Here is a 16,102-nt window from a genome sequence, read left to right on the forward strand (position 1 = left end):
ACGTTATCATTGGCTCTGGATAAGGCCGGTAGAAGCATGATTGAGAGGGAAATGTTACTTATTTGGTACAAAATGAAAATGACTAAGAAGTCTCTAGTTCACACTGCACAGCCAGCTAAGCGTATAAATACTACTCTTAGTATCTCATTCAGTATTTTTCTTAAGTCAATTGTAATCATGGATTGATACATCTGACTTGGTTTTTTCAAAGAATACATAGATGTAACACTTGCCATTGGATGATGATTGGGCTGAATGATGACAAAGAAAAGTTTTAGCTGTAGTGATTGTCCTCAGGATCTGAAGTGATTTCCATTTCTCTGGTCTTCCATTTCCTACACCAACCACCACAGAAAGCAGTTTATGTAGTAGAAAAGTTGCAATTCGTTTTCTATGAGTTAAAGAAAAATTCTATGTCCATCTTTGAGAACACAAAAATAATAATAGTTTATTAATTATAAAAAGAATACAACTTAAATAGAAACAAGAATCTAGAGCCAAGCAATTAATTTAATACTTAGACATTTTCATGTAGCAGTGCACAAAGATCATGAATCCTTGATGGTCATACACAATAATGTTCACATGATACAGTTATTTGATTTGATTAATTCAGTTAGCAAAGCTAATCTGCTCAGTTATAAATTGCATAAGGTATAAGTATAAAAATATTCCTTTGAATGCATAGATAGCTACCAGCAACTGCGTAATATAATCACTATACCAAATGAATTCAGTTAATCCAATAGCTGATCTTTTCGCTGGTAAAGCATACCAGTTTATTCATAAAAACTACAGTACTTTTACAGATAAAATGGCTTCTGAATGGCAAAAGCCTAAAATAGGTCTCTTCTGTCAGTCAGTAAGAATGCAGGTCAGTAATTATATGGTGAGCAATTGTTCTACTGTATAAACTTCCATCACAGTGGTTAGAGCAACATCAGTAAGCTGGTATAAAAGAAATAGATTGTCACTGGATCAGGCTGCACCTCATCTCTGCTTTAACATTTATGCCATGAGGAGACTTATCTTGTTACAGTCTGTTCCATTGATATTACCCATTTTATAAACTCTAAGTGAAAGTGTAGTGCTTAAATCCAATTAACTAAGAGTTAGGAAGTTAGGTTCTTTGGAAAAGAAAGGCACTAAGAAAAAATCTTAATAGTGAGGAGTTCATATCAGCAGTCAACTATGTTCTCCCTGTTATCTAGAGTGTTCATCCATCTAATTCTCAGTACAGTACATACTTCTATAGCTAAGTTAACAGATTAGATCCTTTCTTCTAAAGAGGCTGGTTTTGTAAATTTAAAAAAAAATATGAATAAACTGGATAAAAAAGTCTTTAACAGATTACTCAACTTTAACGTTTTCCAATGTATTTATTCCAGGATTTCATAGCAGAGGAGCATAACACTGAATTTAAGTTAGTTAGCAAGAATGTGAAAAGGTGACCGTGCAACAAGAAACATAAATAGTTGTCTTTGAAAAAGAAATAAAATGCCTAGAAATCCCAAGATTCAAATGGCATCCCACTTTTCAAAATGCTAAGCATCTCATTAGTTTCCTTTTTACATAATAAATTTACGGTTTCAAGGATTGATCTTGTTCATGAAAGGATGAGTTGGAGGAAAACGGAACTGCAATATTTGTGCTCCTTTCTCATGTGGAAATCGCAATGACTTGTCTATGGAGGAAAAATAACTGCCATTTTAAAGGAGCACTAGAGAAACTTCTTGATCATAAAGCAACAAAAGAGAGAGGTTTTGTTATCAAAGATTTCAATACCATGTGTTGACAAGCAGCCATGAGATTTAAAAAACCCCAGCTATTTTGGTCAATGGTATATTTGCAATTTGGGTAACAACTGTAATTTTTTATCTTCAACCTGAGAAATATTTATAAATGCAGTTTAAAAAGAAACCACATCTAATTAGTAACTTAATACTTAAATGAGACAAATGGAGTTTTGTGCTTCTTCCACAGACTTAAATCCTTCCATTTTCCTCCGAAACAAGGGGTATGTTTGCTTGTCACGTCATGCATGTATCTCCCATTAATGACAGTGGGATGTCTGTGCACATTAAGTAATTTGGTACAAACACTAAATGGGTTTCATGTTGTGTCATTTAGCGTAAGTGCTTCTGCTATTTTATAGCTAACAATTATTAGAACACTCTAAGCTTTTCCTTGAGAGCTTCTAACTCTACAGGGATTATTGTTGTGTAAGGAACAGAGTGTTACATGAATAGACTGAGAATTCTACCATTGCTTTCTTGTCATAAGCACAGTTTCATATCAGAGCAAGTTAGTCTGAGATGAGCTGCAGGCTGTAACTGCATGACATGTTAACCTTATCTCAAAAGTAATAAAATAGATTTTTTCAGGATATTAGCCCTTAAAAGTTCAATGCTTAAACATTGAATCCATTGCTTTAAAACATAAGATACAAATATTTTGTTTTATGCTGCTTTAAATAGTTAATAAGTCAGTTTTGATGCTTTCTTGTTGTAACAAGGCCTTTCAGTCAATGTAGATGCAGCATTTCTAAACAGAAGGTTATTGTTGTTGATTATTAGAACCAGCTCCAGTTCTTGGAAATCCTGAAGTCTTGCAACATCTTTGTCCTTAAATAAATAAATTAAAAATGCAGTATGTTAGTAGCATCCACAATAAATACTGCACAGGAGTTCAGTTTTGCAGATTTAAGGAAGAAAAACCACAGATGTACGCTAGCAGGGGGCAAGTATTCACCCAGTAGTTTGACTCCGTTTTGCTTATCTAGCTATAAAGCAGACACTCCTATTGCATGTTGCATTACTTTAGCATTCTATTTACTTTAGATTTCATACTTTTTAAAATGTAGTTATTTTAAGTGGCAGAGTGTTTCCTATTTGGAGACTCCTGGCTCTTCTACTGTGTAACTCTGAGAAAGTCATTTTACGGCTCTCTGCCTCTGTATTCTGATCTGTTAAAGGGATGCAGAACTTGCCTCTCACAGGAGTGCTGCAAGCCTATGGCTAGTCTACACTGGCAAAGTTAAAGCGCTGCTGCATAGCTCCCAGCACTGGTGCACTGTCTACATTGGCGCTTTACAGCGCTGAAAATTGCTGCGCTTAGGGGTGTGTTTTTTCATACCCCTGAGCGAGAAAGTTGCAGCGCTGTAAAGTACCAGTGTAGACAAGCCCTTAGTTAACTAAATAGTATACAAATGGGCTGTGAGATCCTCAGACAAGTGCACAGTATTAATAAGCTCAATTGACCACTTTGTGATCAGTCTGTTTGGTTTCACTGTTGTGTGATTCAGGAATTCTAATTCTTTTTGTTTCCAACATGCAATATCAACTGTAGACTAGGGTGCCAAGCAAATGTACAACAAATTTAAGGTTACCAATAGATGAAGGGAAAATTTATAGTTCAAAGGAGTTCTTCAGTATTATTGACAGGCAATGAAAATTATTAGTGGAATTAAAGCTTGTTGCACACTATCTATAAACAGCTTGGAACAGGGTCCTCTGGGACCCTGTGGTAAACTCTGTCCCAAATCTGGACCTTAGCGTACAAAATCTGGGTGCTTACTGTGAACCTCCCCAAGCTTATACCCAGCTTGGATCTTATTTCGCTGCCACCAGATAGTATTGAGGCTACTATCAGCCTGGGTTCCCCAAATTCCTTGGGGGGACCCCCCCTCTGCCTCCCCAACTTCCCTGGAGGAGCCCAGACCCAGACCCCTGGGTCTCCCTACTCAAACGAGAAAACAAGTTCTTCCCCTGTCTCCTCGTTACTGCTCCCCGTTCCCTCCCTGGGTGAGCCTGGGCGATGCAGTACTTAACTCCTTGAAGGCAAAACAAAAGGGTAATCACCCCCCCGAGGGCGATGCCTTCAAACCTAGTAACTACATAAAGAGATTTCCACCCCTCCTTCCTTGCCTCACCAAGAAAAACCAAAAACCTCAACCAGGTTTAAAAAGAACTTTATATAAAAGAAAGAAAACAGAAAAATATCATCAACTGCATTAAGATGTCAATAAGCTCTGGCTTATAAGAAAATAGGAATAAACCGTCTGATTTAAAAGATAGCCAGTTAAACCAGTCCAGCAACTTAACACCATGTAAATACAAATCAAAGCACATCACAGCCGATTACCTTGGTTCCTTTGTACTCAAACTTGAAGTAGAAATTGAAAGAAGATGGAGTTAGAAGAAAACTGTTTACTCACAGCCGAGGAAAACAAAAAGACACAGAACAAAGCCAAAAACCTCCAGAGATTCCCACCCTTACTTTTGAAAATCCGGTTTCCTGATTGGTCCTCTGGTCAGGTGTTTGGTTCCCTTTGTAACCCTTTACAGTAAAAGAAAATTAACCCTTACCTTACCTATCTACTTATGACAGACCCCTCACCCCAATAATCTTTTTTCTTTCTCCCTGACCCATCAAAAACTCTCACATTGATCCATGCTTCCACTCCAAGAGGCCCTGAAGCCAGCTTCTTCTGGAGCAAGCAGCACACCGACCAACCCCATTCCTGACCTGGCTGAAGCAAGTCAGAGAGAAGGCACTCAAACAGTAAGTAAGCGATCAGGCTCTGATCCCAAGTGGCCACACTTGGTCACTAGACAGCATTAAGACTTACATTTTTTGTAATTTCAGAGAACAAGTATCCTCCAGTTTTGCTGACAAAAATCTCTAAGAATTAGCAACACTCTTTGAACAGTCAGACTTTGGTGGCATATTTTAGAACTACTTATTCCTTTGCAACCCAAGAAAATGAATCTTTCAAAGAAGAGTCAGAATGTCTTCTTATACTGAGCACAGGTACAGTCCACTGAAGTCTGTTAATCAAGCACTAATCAGATTAGCTCCACCATTTGACGCCAACAATGTCATAAGGATTTGAGGGTGAAGAAAGGGACACTAGTAAAACAGATACAAAAAGTCCAAGTCTTCCATTTATTATGCAGACAAGTCCCATTCCCTTCAATGGGACACTTGCCTGTATAAGGACTGCACAAACTGTACCTAACTCAGAACATTTTTTCTACAATTTAGCTGCTTTTTAAAAGGAATGTTTAAAGTTTAATTAGATTAGTAAGGCTCACTTGAGTATCATAAATCTTTCAATCATTCATGACAATACGTCATGGGATATGTTATTACACTGAATTTCTGAACATAGTTAAAAGTGAAATGTAAGTCACACAGTACAGAATGTCAGTGCAGGAAAGCCATCAAGAAATTAGGGGTTTGGAGCTTATTTTATTAAATAGGAAACACGGTGGCAGCCCAAAGCGCTCTCCTTTAATAAGATGTTCCACTGTACAATTTAGAGACAGGAGCTTATTTCAAAAAAAAAAATTCCAGCATAAATAAAGGTTTAAAGAGTTATTCTAGTTTAGGAAACATGAATTGAAGATTGGAAGGCAAGAGGGAAAATTAGATAATTCTGTAAAGTTGAATATCTTGCATTTAGGGTCTCATCTGAGGATCTCCAAGCACTTTGCAAACACCACACCCCTCTGAATTACCCAACTACTACAATCCCCCTCTTCTCTTGATGCACAGAAAAGTTCATTGACTTGCTCAAGGTCACACAAGGAGTCACAGTGGGAGCCAGAATGCAGATATGATTACCACTTTTCTGCTCTGTGCCCCAGACCTTACGTGTGGATGGAGCGAAAGGAGGAAGACAGGTGTAATACAAAGACTGCTCCTTAATGTCTTTCTACATGATGTTAAACAGCACAGTAACTGACAGTACAGCTGTAGCCAAGAGCCTCCCTTATCCCAGCCCTGTGAATGGTATCTTATCCTCCATCCAACCTCTGCATCTTTCTTCAGTGCTGCAGGCCCAAACTATGCCATAGCTATACATGACTGGCTGATGTGACCATCAGATGCACTCCCATCAGTCTTGTATGCATCTGACTGCAGTTTTATCCCTTTTGCTATGGATCCTGAAACATTCAATAACAGCCCACTTAGTTCATGATCAGGGGATTATAAGAAAGCTCACTACAGGTTATGGATCTACTATATTTCTCTAAGACAACAAACATCATTAAAAACATGACGTTTGCCACTTTGCAACGATAGCAGTACGCCAAATCTCATATTCAAAGATGTAAGGAATCTTGCAGGTTGGTTGAGGGATGAATGATGCATTTTAACGATGCCCACAACAGCAATAAAAATAACTTTTGCTTAAAGCTGAAGGTTCTTACCTTTCTTAACACCGTATTTGGTAATTTTCTAATCTTCTCTACATGTTCTGGATTAACACCCAGTTCACTGCAACTCACTCTGAGCAGTTCCTTATAGGTTAGTTCTTGTCTGTCCAGTTCAATTTCAATGAAGTCATTCTCTCTAAGGGTAAGGTTCTGAATTCTCACCTTAAGCACCAGTTCTAGTAAAATATATACATACAGATATTAATATCTATTACATATAAGCCTCCATGATCATCCAAATAAGAACTGGAAAAAAAATGTGACTTCATAACATCAGTAATACTAATAAATCTCAAAATGTTACCCTAAAATCATTTCATTCGTTACTTTTGATTTATTTTTATTTAATGTGAATGTAGGTGAAAAGAGCTGGAGACTGAAATCCTATTCAGGACAAGAACAGCACAGGCAGCGGTCAGGTAAGCTTCCACATAACCCATCAACTTCTCACAACCTTAGTCTGAAAGGACAACTGCTAGAGGTGAGGAGGTGGCTAGCTCAGTCTCCACGTTTCTCACTCCTTCACAGAAAAGCTACTGCAAAGGTACCACTTGTAGCTGTTTCTGTGGAGTCCCATTAGGAACTTATCTGAGATAGTCAAGTTTATTTTATATAGGCCAATATACACCCATAGTAATAATCAAATATGGACAATATTACTTATAAAATTATAATCTAATTGAGTTACTACCTCTCTGAACAATGAGGAGTCCAGTGTCACTTTAAAAACTAACAAGATTTATTTGGGGATAAGCTTTCATGGGTAAAAAACCCACTTCCTACTGCTCTGAACTGGATTTCAGCTGGCAACATTTTTATCTTCTATTACCAATTTTCTGAGCAATCCAATACTGCATAACTCAGTCCTCTGTTATTGGTGATCACACATTAAAATTCATATGGATCTTCTCCCATTCAGAGAAAAGTCTGGATCTTTTAACTGCAATTCTGTACATTAAGTGGTCAGCTCCCCATACAGGTTGAGCTAACAAAGCTTCTCCCTCAAATTAATTGGACATAGGCCTGTGTTTTGTATTTGAGTCTAGAGTTCTGTACCACAGTTACAGTGTTAGACTACCCTCACATCTGTATGTTTTTATAAAACATTAGATGAGTAAGAAATGTTTTCATTGATATTTGTAATAAAAATTCCAGTGGATACAATCTTTTTAAACATGCCCTGAAATGTCTATGACACAAACAAGGAATCATGCCTCACGCATATGAACATGAAAGTGAAAGACTAGAGAAGTACTATAGACATGAATAACATTGATTAGTCCATTTTCATTCTCCAACACAACAGCATCCAGGAAGAACAGAGCAAAAAAAGAATAGTAAAATTAATTTTTAAAATATGTAATCATAATTTAATGTTACCTTGCATATTAAATGGAAAAGCTCCAGGGAAGAAAAATGGCTGAAATGTTGGCATAGGCCCCATACATAAGCCATTCTGTTGCTGAGATACGGGCTGTTTAGATGCAGCTGGAGAAGGGAAACTTCTGCTCTGAGACACAGATGCCTGGTGAATGGGACCATTCTGGACTACAGGCTTTGGGCATTCTGTCATAGTGCAGGCTCCAGGTGATGTTGACATATCTTTATTATCAGCCACTGGAGAAGCAGCATTTTCATGTTGTGATGTTGCAGAAGTGCATGCTTTGACTCCAGGTAATGAAATGGGATAATCTACAGCTTGCAATTCTAAGGATATGGGGAAGCTTCCATTCAGCGAGCCAGTGGAAGGGTCTGGAATGCTGTTACTCATTGTGTTATAAACATAAGGGAAAGGTGGATTAGCCAAATAATTCGGGACAATTGGCAAGTCTGAGTCTTGCTTCAAATCTGCAAGTTCATCATCTTCCACTATAGAGGAAAGAAAAAAAGTCCAGTGAATAAAGTTATTTATGACTGGTTAAGGAGATTAAAATTGTCCTAGTACATTGTGGTTTTTAGACTCAGACTATTTACACACACCCACACAGAGGATATAAGACAAAACAAAGAGCTCTAAAGCTCTATGTACAGTACACATAACTGTGCTAAGGGGTTCCATAAAAACAAAGCTTGTGTGACTAGGATACTCCACAAACACCTCTACTTTCCCCGAAACACTTGGACTGATAGAGAATCTGCCATCTTTTAAGAAAAATGTCCTATGGCCAATATTTTGAGCCATATTATCAGCTGGCATAACGTCATTGTCTTCATAATGGGCATAAACCAGAGGAATAAATGGAGGGCAACAGATGTTCAGATTTGCTGTGAATACCAAGAGGGGAGGGGAGGGGAGGAGTATACAGTATCTTTAGAACTGAAAGAACTATTGACTCAACAGTAGATAGATATTAACAAAGGCAGAAATCAGAAAGAAAGGCGTGCAAAAGGTAGGAGAAACTCAAAGATTCTGAACAGGCATCAAACTAATTCTCATCTTTAGTAGCAACATTGCTACTTTGATAGTTACAAGCATAATACAGTAATGGATCCCTTGGAGCTGCTATTCTATCACTATACTTTTATGGAATAAGATACTAATCTTCAATTGAGATCAATGCAGTTAACCCCTTAAATAAGCTTCCTGATATTTTATGGACTTATCAGTCATATACACTAAAGGCTTTGGTAAGATTTCCCTCTCCTTATCTCCATTGGAAAATATGTATCAAGCCGCAAATGTCTGTAGTAAACAAATTCTGTGACAGTTTCATTTTTCAAAATTAAGCTTCTTCCCCTCCTACATACAGAAAAAAATGTCACCATAAAAGCCCTGTTGAACCAACATTCTTGAAGTTGTGGTTTCTTTCTCAGTAAAGATTCTGAAGGCCAAATGGGAATTACTGCCACAGGACGGTAAGCTTTTAAATACAGATTCAGCACCCCCGCAAAAGCACAACAGAACAAGACCATAATTATTAAAATAGGTCATTACTGGAGTCTTCAAAGTTTTTATATTAACTAATCAACTTACCTCCCAATGTTTTCCTAATCTCTCTCTTTGAGGTTAACTGGGCTGGCATTTCTCCTTTATTTGTGAGAATCTCCTTATCAGCGCCAGACTCTATCAGATAAGAAACCACTTGAGCATGGTTCCGTTTGCACGCCCAGTGCAAACAAGTCCTGCAGAAGGAAAATGTTGGTGCTATATGAAATAACCATGCTACAGGAGATGAATTTTATTCATACCATCTGTATATAAAAAAGCCAAGCCCTAGCTTTCCCCAAAAAGAACAACATTCATTTGTAATATACATTACCAAGCTGAGATACATTCCTTGAAAATTTCTTGAACTCTGCAGTGACACCTGCTGATAGTCTTTCCCTGCAGTAATGCTTTTACCACCAACATTACTATTTTTGACAACAGCAGATGATTTTTGCTTTAAAGTTTAACTAAATCTCTCACATTTTAGCTTCTAAAAGCTAAAACTAATTTCAAGAATATAAATAGCTGTCATACTTCTGTGTCTTTTTACTTTTGTTTTTCAAAAGAAGATGACAGGATATGTTACAAGCTTAACAGTAGAACCATTTTTCAACTGATAATTTAAATTAATAGAAATAGGTTTAATTTTGTTAATCAGAAGAAATAAGAATTTTTTTTCTCTGCACCACTCCAACCAAAATGAAACAGACTAGTTCCTGAGCAAAGATCTTCAGAAAACCAAATCTGATTTCAGTTTGATTAAATCTCAAAACAGAGTTGATTAGAATATTTTTTTATTTTCTGTAGTAACGCCTCACCAGGACATTTTCCATTCCTTACAACCAAAAGAAGAATTGAGCTTTCGTATTACACTGATTTTCACCAAATTATCACACTGACAGAAACAGTGGTAAATTCCCAATAAATAGCTTTGCAGAACCCTAAATTTTTTAGTGTCTCAATTTCAACACTTTTCCCCATCACAACTTTCATATAAACTGTAGTCCTAGTGGCTTTACAGTGATACAGTGAATAAGACAATTAGAGTCAGAACCTGATCCTGCAGTTTTTACTCAGGCAAAACCCCTAGTAAGGAGTAGAGGATTTGTCAGCATAACAACCGCAAGAAAGAAATTCTTAGATACTGGCAAGGGAGAAAATATATACTCCAAAAAACATACGCCTACTTCACACAGACAGAGATTTTGGTGAAGGAAAGAATTCACCCACAGAGAAGGGCTGTGGGGTTTTGGTTCAGGCAAAAGACACATTTCCCTGGATGGTGGTTGTTCTTTAGCGGAATCCCCAGAGTTGATCCCCTGAAGAAATGTAGGGGAGGGTCAGTGTCCCTGGTGTTTATAAGAGTTAACAATGTGTCTGCATATTGTTATATGCAAAAACTGTATGGCCATCCCATTTTCCCCACAAAGCACTATCTCACAGCTTAAGAGCAGTATCCTAGTTTCAGTGGTTTTCTAGTGCGGTTTCTCCACCACCCTTCCCAATGCTATTCTTTAAACTGCATGAAAAACCTTAATTCTTCTCCAGACTAACAGAAAGGAGAGGAAAAGATGTTGAATCTTAGTAGTTTAGAGTTACATACAAGAAGAGTGAGACAGAAGTGGTGTAAAATCTCTTAGAAAGCTTATGTGGTTAAAAAGATTCACTTCAGTCCAAAGTCCTGCTCTAGAAAGCATTTGTTTGTTAAGGAAAAGGTGTGGTCACACCTGTCTGACTTTAAACTTTAGAATACGTTGTGTTATGCCCAACAGCACCACCTATGACACATGAAGAGTTTTTGCAGTTGTTGCTTTTTTTGTTTGCTTGGTTGGTTTTGTTTACTCTTGAAGAAGGGGCTGATGGGAGGAAATAGTATGGTAGTTATAAAATCTCATGCGTGCATGTGAGAATCAGACTAATTAAAGCAAGAGAAAGCAAAGTAAACACAGAATCTTGCTTATTTTATATGCAAGTATGATTAAGACTGTCCTGCAAGAAACAAAGGGCATAACTGTGCAAATTCTTATCACTGGGTTTAGTATTTCTTTGTGGAAGAAGCCCCACAGAATACAAGGCAATAAGATTACTCACTGTAGTAAGTGCTGTTGTGTAGAATTGGGGCTCAGATTAAAAAACCACTGCTGTGATAAATAATAATCATAGTGTGTGTGTATGTATCACAGTAGTGCCTAGTGTCCCCAGATGTGACCGGTGCCTGACTGTGCTAGACAATCTACATACACATAATAAGAGACAAAAGGTTCCTCCCTCAAAAGGTTTACAATCAAAACAGAAAAGATAGACAAAGGATGGGAAGAGAAATAGAAACCCAGAGAGGTGAAATGAGTTGTGCAAAGTCACAAGCAGTCATAGAGCCAGGAACAAAACTTTGATTTCTTGTCTCCCAGCCCATTGCCTATCCATTAGCCAACACTACCTCTCTTGATGAGTGATTATCAATTATCATTTGTCATTCAGATGTGCTTTGTGATGTTTCTTTTTAGGAGAAATAACAGCTATTAAAACAAACAGGTTTTTTTTTAAATTATATAAAAAATTAGTCCCTATCAAGGGTTATACAGAAGCAAGTTAGGGCCTGTCTTAATTATCATTTGGTTATCTTTGATGTATATTTTTTATAAAACCACACAATATTTTCAAGTTTTTGTTCCTGAGGTGGTTCACATATTTTTTTTAAATTCAAAATTGTGTTAAAGACAGTTGCTAGTACTTCACTTATCACTTGCCAGTTTTAGTAATTTTATACTATTTTCCCATTTTTCAAACATTTTTTATCCTCTTACTGTTTCAAAGTCCCAGAAAAACAGCAGTCAAAGATGACTAAACATAAAGTGATGTCAAATGCACAATGTAAACTGAAAATGAAATAGAGAATTCCCCCACTCCCTTTAATCTCTTTTAGTTGTAGTAATTTTAGGAGCTACTTGTAACAACAATAGATAAATGAACAAATTTCAAATAGAAATGTGATTAAATTGATGGGTAACTCACTTAGAAATGGAACTCCTGTACAGAAATTAGTTCCTGTACAAAAATTCCAAGAGTGAAAATCAAAATGTTAGTGTTGTTTGCAATAGGAATACGTCTGCATGTGAAATGTTAAGAGCCAGATTTTCAAAAATGCTCACCATCCACAACTGGGACAAGATTTTCAAAAGAGCTCAGCTCGCTTTTAGAGATCTAGAAAGAAGCAGTCATGTTTTCAAAAGCGGAGTTTTGGGGATCTGGACCTTTAATTTTAATCACTCCATCCCTGCTGCATTGAACAGCTGCTGCTTTCCTGTAAAGGTGTCTGAGTTAGGGTTGTGAAATACCTGGCATTTTTAAAAAAACAATCAATCAAAAAGTCCAATGGAAAGCCAGAAAGAGGAGGTTGCACAACAAGTATCTGTGAATCAGCTCCCTTGTATCTACATTATTAATTATTATTAATATTACCATAGCACCAATGTTAAGCACATGTTGTTAAGATGTATGCCTCAATATATATTTAATGTAAAGAATCATAAAAGTTACACAGATATGTATACTACGATGCAAGGACCATCATTTTAAAATGTCCTGATTCTGTGTGCTTAACTTCATATCCACAATGTCTTAATATACTATTGTTTGGGGTGTTGCACTAAATGGGTACAAGATGGAAAAACATAAGAACAGCACAGACAGGAGATTACAAGATAGATAGATAAAACTAAGATATGTCCCCCATCATAACTTCCTTCTTTTCACAGGCATTTAACTGCACATCATCTGCTTTCAGCTGGAGACAATGCCATAAGATATAATAGTTACTGTAAAACACTGTAGTCCACGACTGGACTATGCATTTGAGGTAAAAGCCACTATTTTTAAGTGTGCTGAAATAATTGTTATAACTCAACAGAAAGAACTCATATATTATTTACAATAAAAATCCCATGGCATCTGAGAAGAGGTCTGTGAAGCTCTGGCTGTTTTGTTTCTTTGGACTTAGTGCAAAATCTCTGAATTCAATCCCCCTGCATGTCACTTTGAGTTCAGAAGTAAAATTCTGCCAAGTCACCAGGCCTTGTGGGTTTGAGCCAAAAATAGGTACAATCTAAAAGCATCAGGTACTAAGGAGATGTTTGATATAAATGTTTAGATTCACACAGCTTCCAGTTTAAATCATGAGCCTGTATTGAGAACTGCACAGATACATTCTTGTGCCCATGTTGAGCCTCGATGACAACATCAGAACTCTGCATGAGTGACGGATACAGCCACATGGTTCTCAGTGCCAAATTGCAACCACTATTTGCTCCAATTGTATGTAAACCTCAGCAACTCTGGCCTAATGTAGGGTTTCATTCTGACCATTTCACGAGGATTTAATGTAGTCTAATACAGAGAGGTACAGCGCACTCACAAATTCCATTTATGTCAATAGCAGCTGCAAGTATTCAGCACTTCTCAGGATCAGACCTATACATAAGATCCATTCCAGAGATGCAGCTTCTGCACATAGACTCAAAGAATATGGAAAACACGATTATAGCCAAAGTACAGAACAAGAAGCAATTTTTCAAAAATATATTTTATGCCAGGTTTTGGTTTGTTGTCTTAATGCTAGTTTTTTGAACAAACTGATTTGATAATGAGCAGCCGTTTATTATGCATATGGAAATAATGAGAAAGTGAAATGGGAGAAAAATCACTCCCTAATTCTATTATTTACAAAAAAAAGAAAGCAAATCATATAAGGCCTGATTTTCACAAGTGCTGAATAGCCACAGCTCCCATTGACTGTCAGAGCTGTCATGGGAACTTGGCACATCTGAAAATCAGGCCCTTAGTTTTTTAAATTCTAGTTTATTGTCCTATTTCATACTTTCTATTTTCACTTATGTAAGCACAACACAGTAATTCACATAAAGATATAAACTGAATCTAATCCAGGTAAAACAATCTTCAAGAATGCCTGAATTGTTAAAATCATGTTTAAGAGAGTTTAAAAAAAACATTTTTTATGACTGGTGTGGGTATGGTTCATTATAGAAGAGTTTCAGGATTTAGGGTTGTCAAGTGGTATTTGAATGAGATGTCAAAACAAAAAAATCTGTGAGATTTTACATATCTCACTGAAACACATTGCAGATCTTTTCTCATAACAGGAAGTTATTTTAAAAGCTGCCTTAAAGGTAACTCAAAATAAGCCTCATTAAAAATGAACGAGCTTGGCAGGTCTGAGGTTTACCTTCCAAATGTTATTTTACAGTGCTGTGTTTGTGCAGCCAGCTTTCCTAATCCCATGAGTATAAGTAATAGAAAGAGGCAACACACTGAACTGATCAAAAATCAGAGACCAAGGATCAAAACTTTTGAAACAAAATAATGTAATCCCAGAACAGCACTTATCAACAATACCATTACTTTCTCCTTTTAGAATAATTTTAAAGCATCTCTAGTGAGGGAGGATTAGGCAAAGTTTAGATAAGACATTTAAATTACACTCAGAATTCAAACTGTCAACACTGGATAGCCTTGCATTAATATATTTCATATGAAAGACATATAACGTCCACTATATCATTAGCAGACTAAAAAGAAAAGGCTCTTTAAATGTTCTTTACAGTATCTGCAACTGTCAGTTTTATTAACCTTTAAAAATACACTTCATTCATTCTAGTTTAAGGCTTACCAGCCGTTGACTTCATTTTGAGAGTTGACATTCACTCCAAATTCCACCAGTCTTTGGACCTCCCCAATATCTCCCAAAGCAGCTGCTTCTCTCAGTCTCTCCTGGAGTTCTTTCTCCTCTATAAAAGTTGTCATCTTTCTAAGGTCACTTTATTGTTAAGCAGCTGCCAATTGAAGGTGATTTAACATTTTATAAAGCTAAAATACTGAGCAGCAAAGATAAAATTAACCCTGCATAATAAGAGGTGTCTGTCTCTTCTTCTTTTAATTTTAAATTCATATATTGATTCTTTCTGTCTGTTACATTTAAATCAGATAGAGCCACACATTTCTAAAGAACATTAAAGACAACTGCATAGTACAGTATCTCTAGATTGTTGCTGTTTCCTAAACTCTTCTCAGGGGGACTCTATTATCTGTGACAACTCTCTGACCTAGATTTTTAGTTCCTACCAACAACCCTGCATGCAATTCCTGGCTGTAGCTGTCCTATTTGCTGTATGATTCATCAGATATATTCAGGCTCATACTTTATTATTTTTATTCAACTACAAAGAATTATTGCTTAATATCCAAATAATTTTGAATGTAGAACATCTTCTACCACAACATTATTTATTTCTGCCACCCCAGAACTGCAAGTTGTTCTGCCTAGTAGCTCAGCACCTATGTGTAGCCCCATTGAAATCAAGTGAAGTCTCCATGTGGGGAGCATGGGTCCATCCAGCAGAACAATTTGTAGGATTGGGACTACAATTGATTCCATCAATTCACATTGTTTTTACTATTGTGCTAATTTTCTTTATTCATTCTAAGTCAAATAATGAGAGATATGGGAGAGAAAAACACTATTTCACAACTATCTTCTTATAGAACACAAGTTAAAATACACATTTAGGACTCCATCTTCAGGTCCAGCTGACCTGCACCAGCTGTATCATGGCATCTGGGGAGTCCTGCATGCTGGGAAAATTCATAACAGCTACATTGAGCTAGAGCACCTTTAAGGCCATTTTGGGCCCCAGGAGCAGCACAAAGGGGCTGTACTGGTGGCCAGAATCTGGCCCTTAGTCTAAAATAAACTCTATAATCTAGTATAGATTTAATGGCCTAATCCTTACTCATGCAAATAGTTTCACCGAAGTAATGGGATCTCAACATTAATAAGAATTATTCAAGTAAGTAATTACATCATTGTAACAATTATTTAGAGCTGTTTAATATAACTTGTTCTGTAATGTCCGATAGTGTAAAAATAAAGCGTCTA

The 16,102-nt window shown here is 36.8% G+C and overlaps 1 protein-coding gene across 1 annotated transcript; it reads right to left on the bottom strand.

The window, feature by feature from the left end:
- Positions 1–422: 422 nt before the first annotated feature.
- Positions 423–15,255, bottom strand: ANKRD40 (ankyrin repeat domain 40). The gene is made up of 5 exons (XM_032785152.2): positions 14,837–15,255; positions 9,199–9,347; positions 7,605–8,093; positions 6,219–6,400; positions 423–2,624 (listed from the first exon to the last, which is right to left on the bottom strand). The coding sequence occupies exons 1-5, from the start codon at positions 14,968–14,970 to the stop codon at positions 2,478–2,480; spliced, it is 1,101 nt and encodes a 366-aa protein (XP_032641043.1). The 5' UTR covers positions 14,971–15,255; the 3' UTR covers positions 423–2,477.
- Positions 15,256–16,102: the final 847 nt, after the last annotated feature.

This window comes from Chelonoidis abingdonii, chromosome 13 (genome assembly GCF_003597395.2).
Source record: "Chelonoidis abingdonii isolate Lonesome George chromosome 13, CheloAbing_2.0, whole genome shotgun sequence".
NCBI classification, from domain to species: Eukaryota; Metazoa; Chordata; order Testudines; family Testudinidae; genus Chelonoidis; species Chelonoidis abingdonii.

Bases quoted from the DNA above. Each gene is read 5' to 3' on its own strand.
- ANKRD40 (XM_032785152.2), bottom strand. From the start codon at position 14,970: ATGACAACTTTTATAGAGGAGAAAGAACTCCAGGAGAGACTGAGAGAA. The intron at 8,094-9,198 runs GTAAGTTGATTA...TTTCCTCTATAG, and splicing joins GATTAGGAAAACATTGGGAG to TGGAAGATGATGAACTTGCA. The intron at 6,401-7,604 runs GTAACATTAAAT...ATATTTTACTAG, and splicing joins TTTTCCATTTAATATGCAAG to AACTGGTGCTTAAGGTGAGA.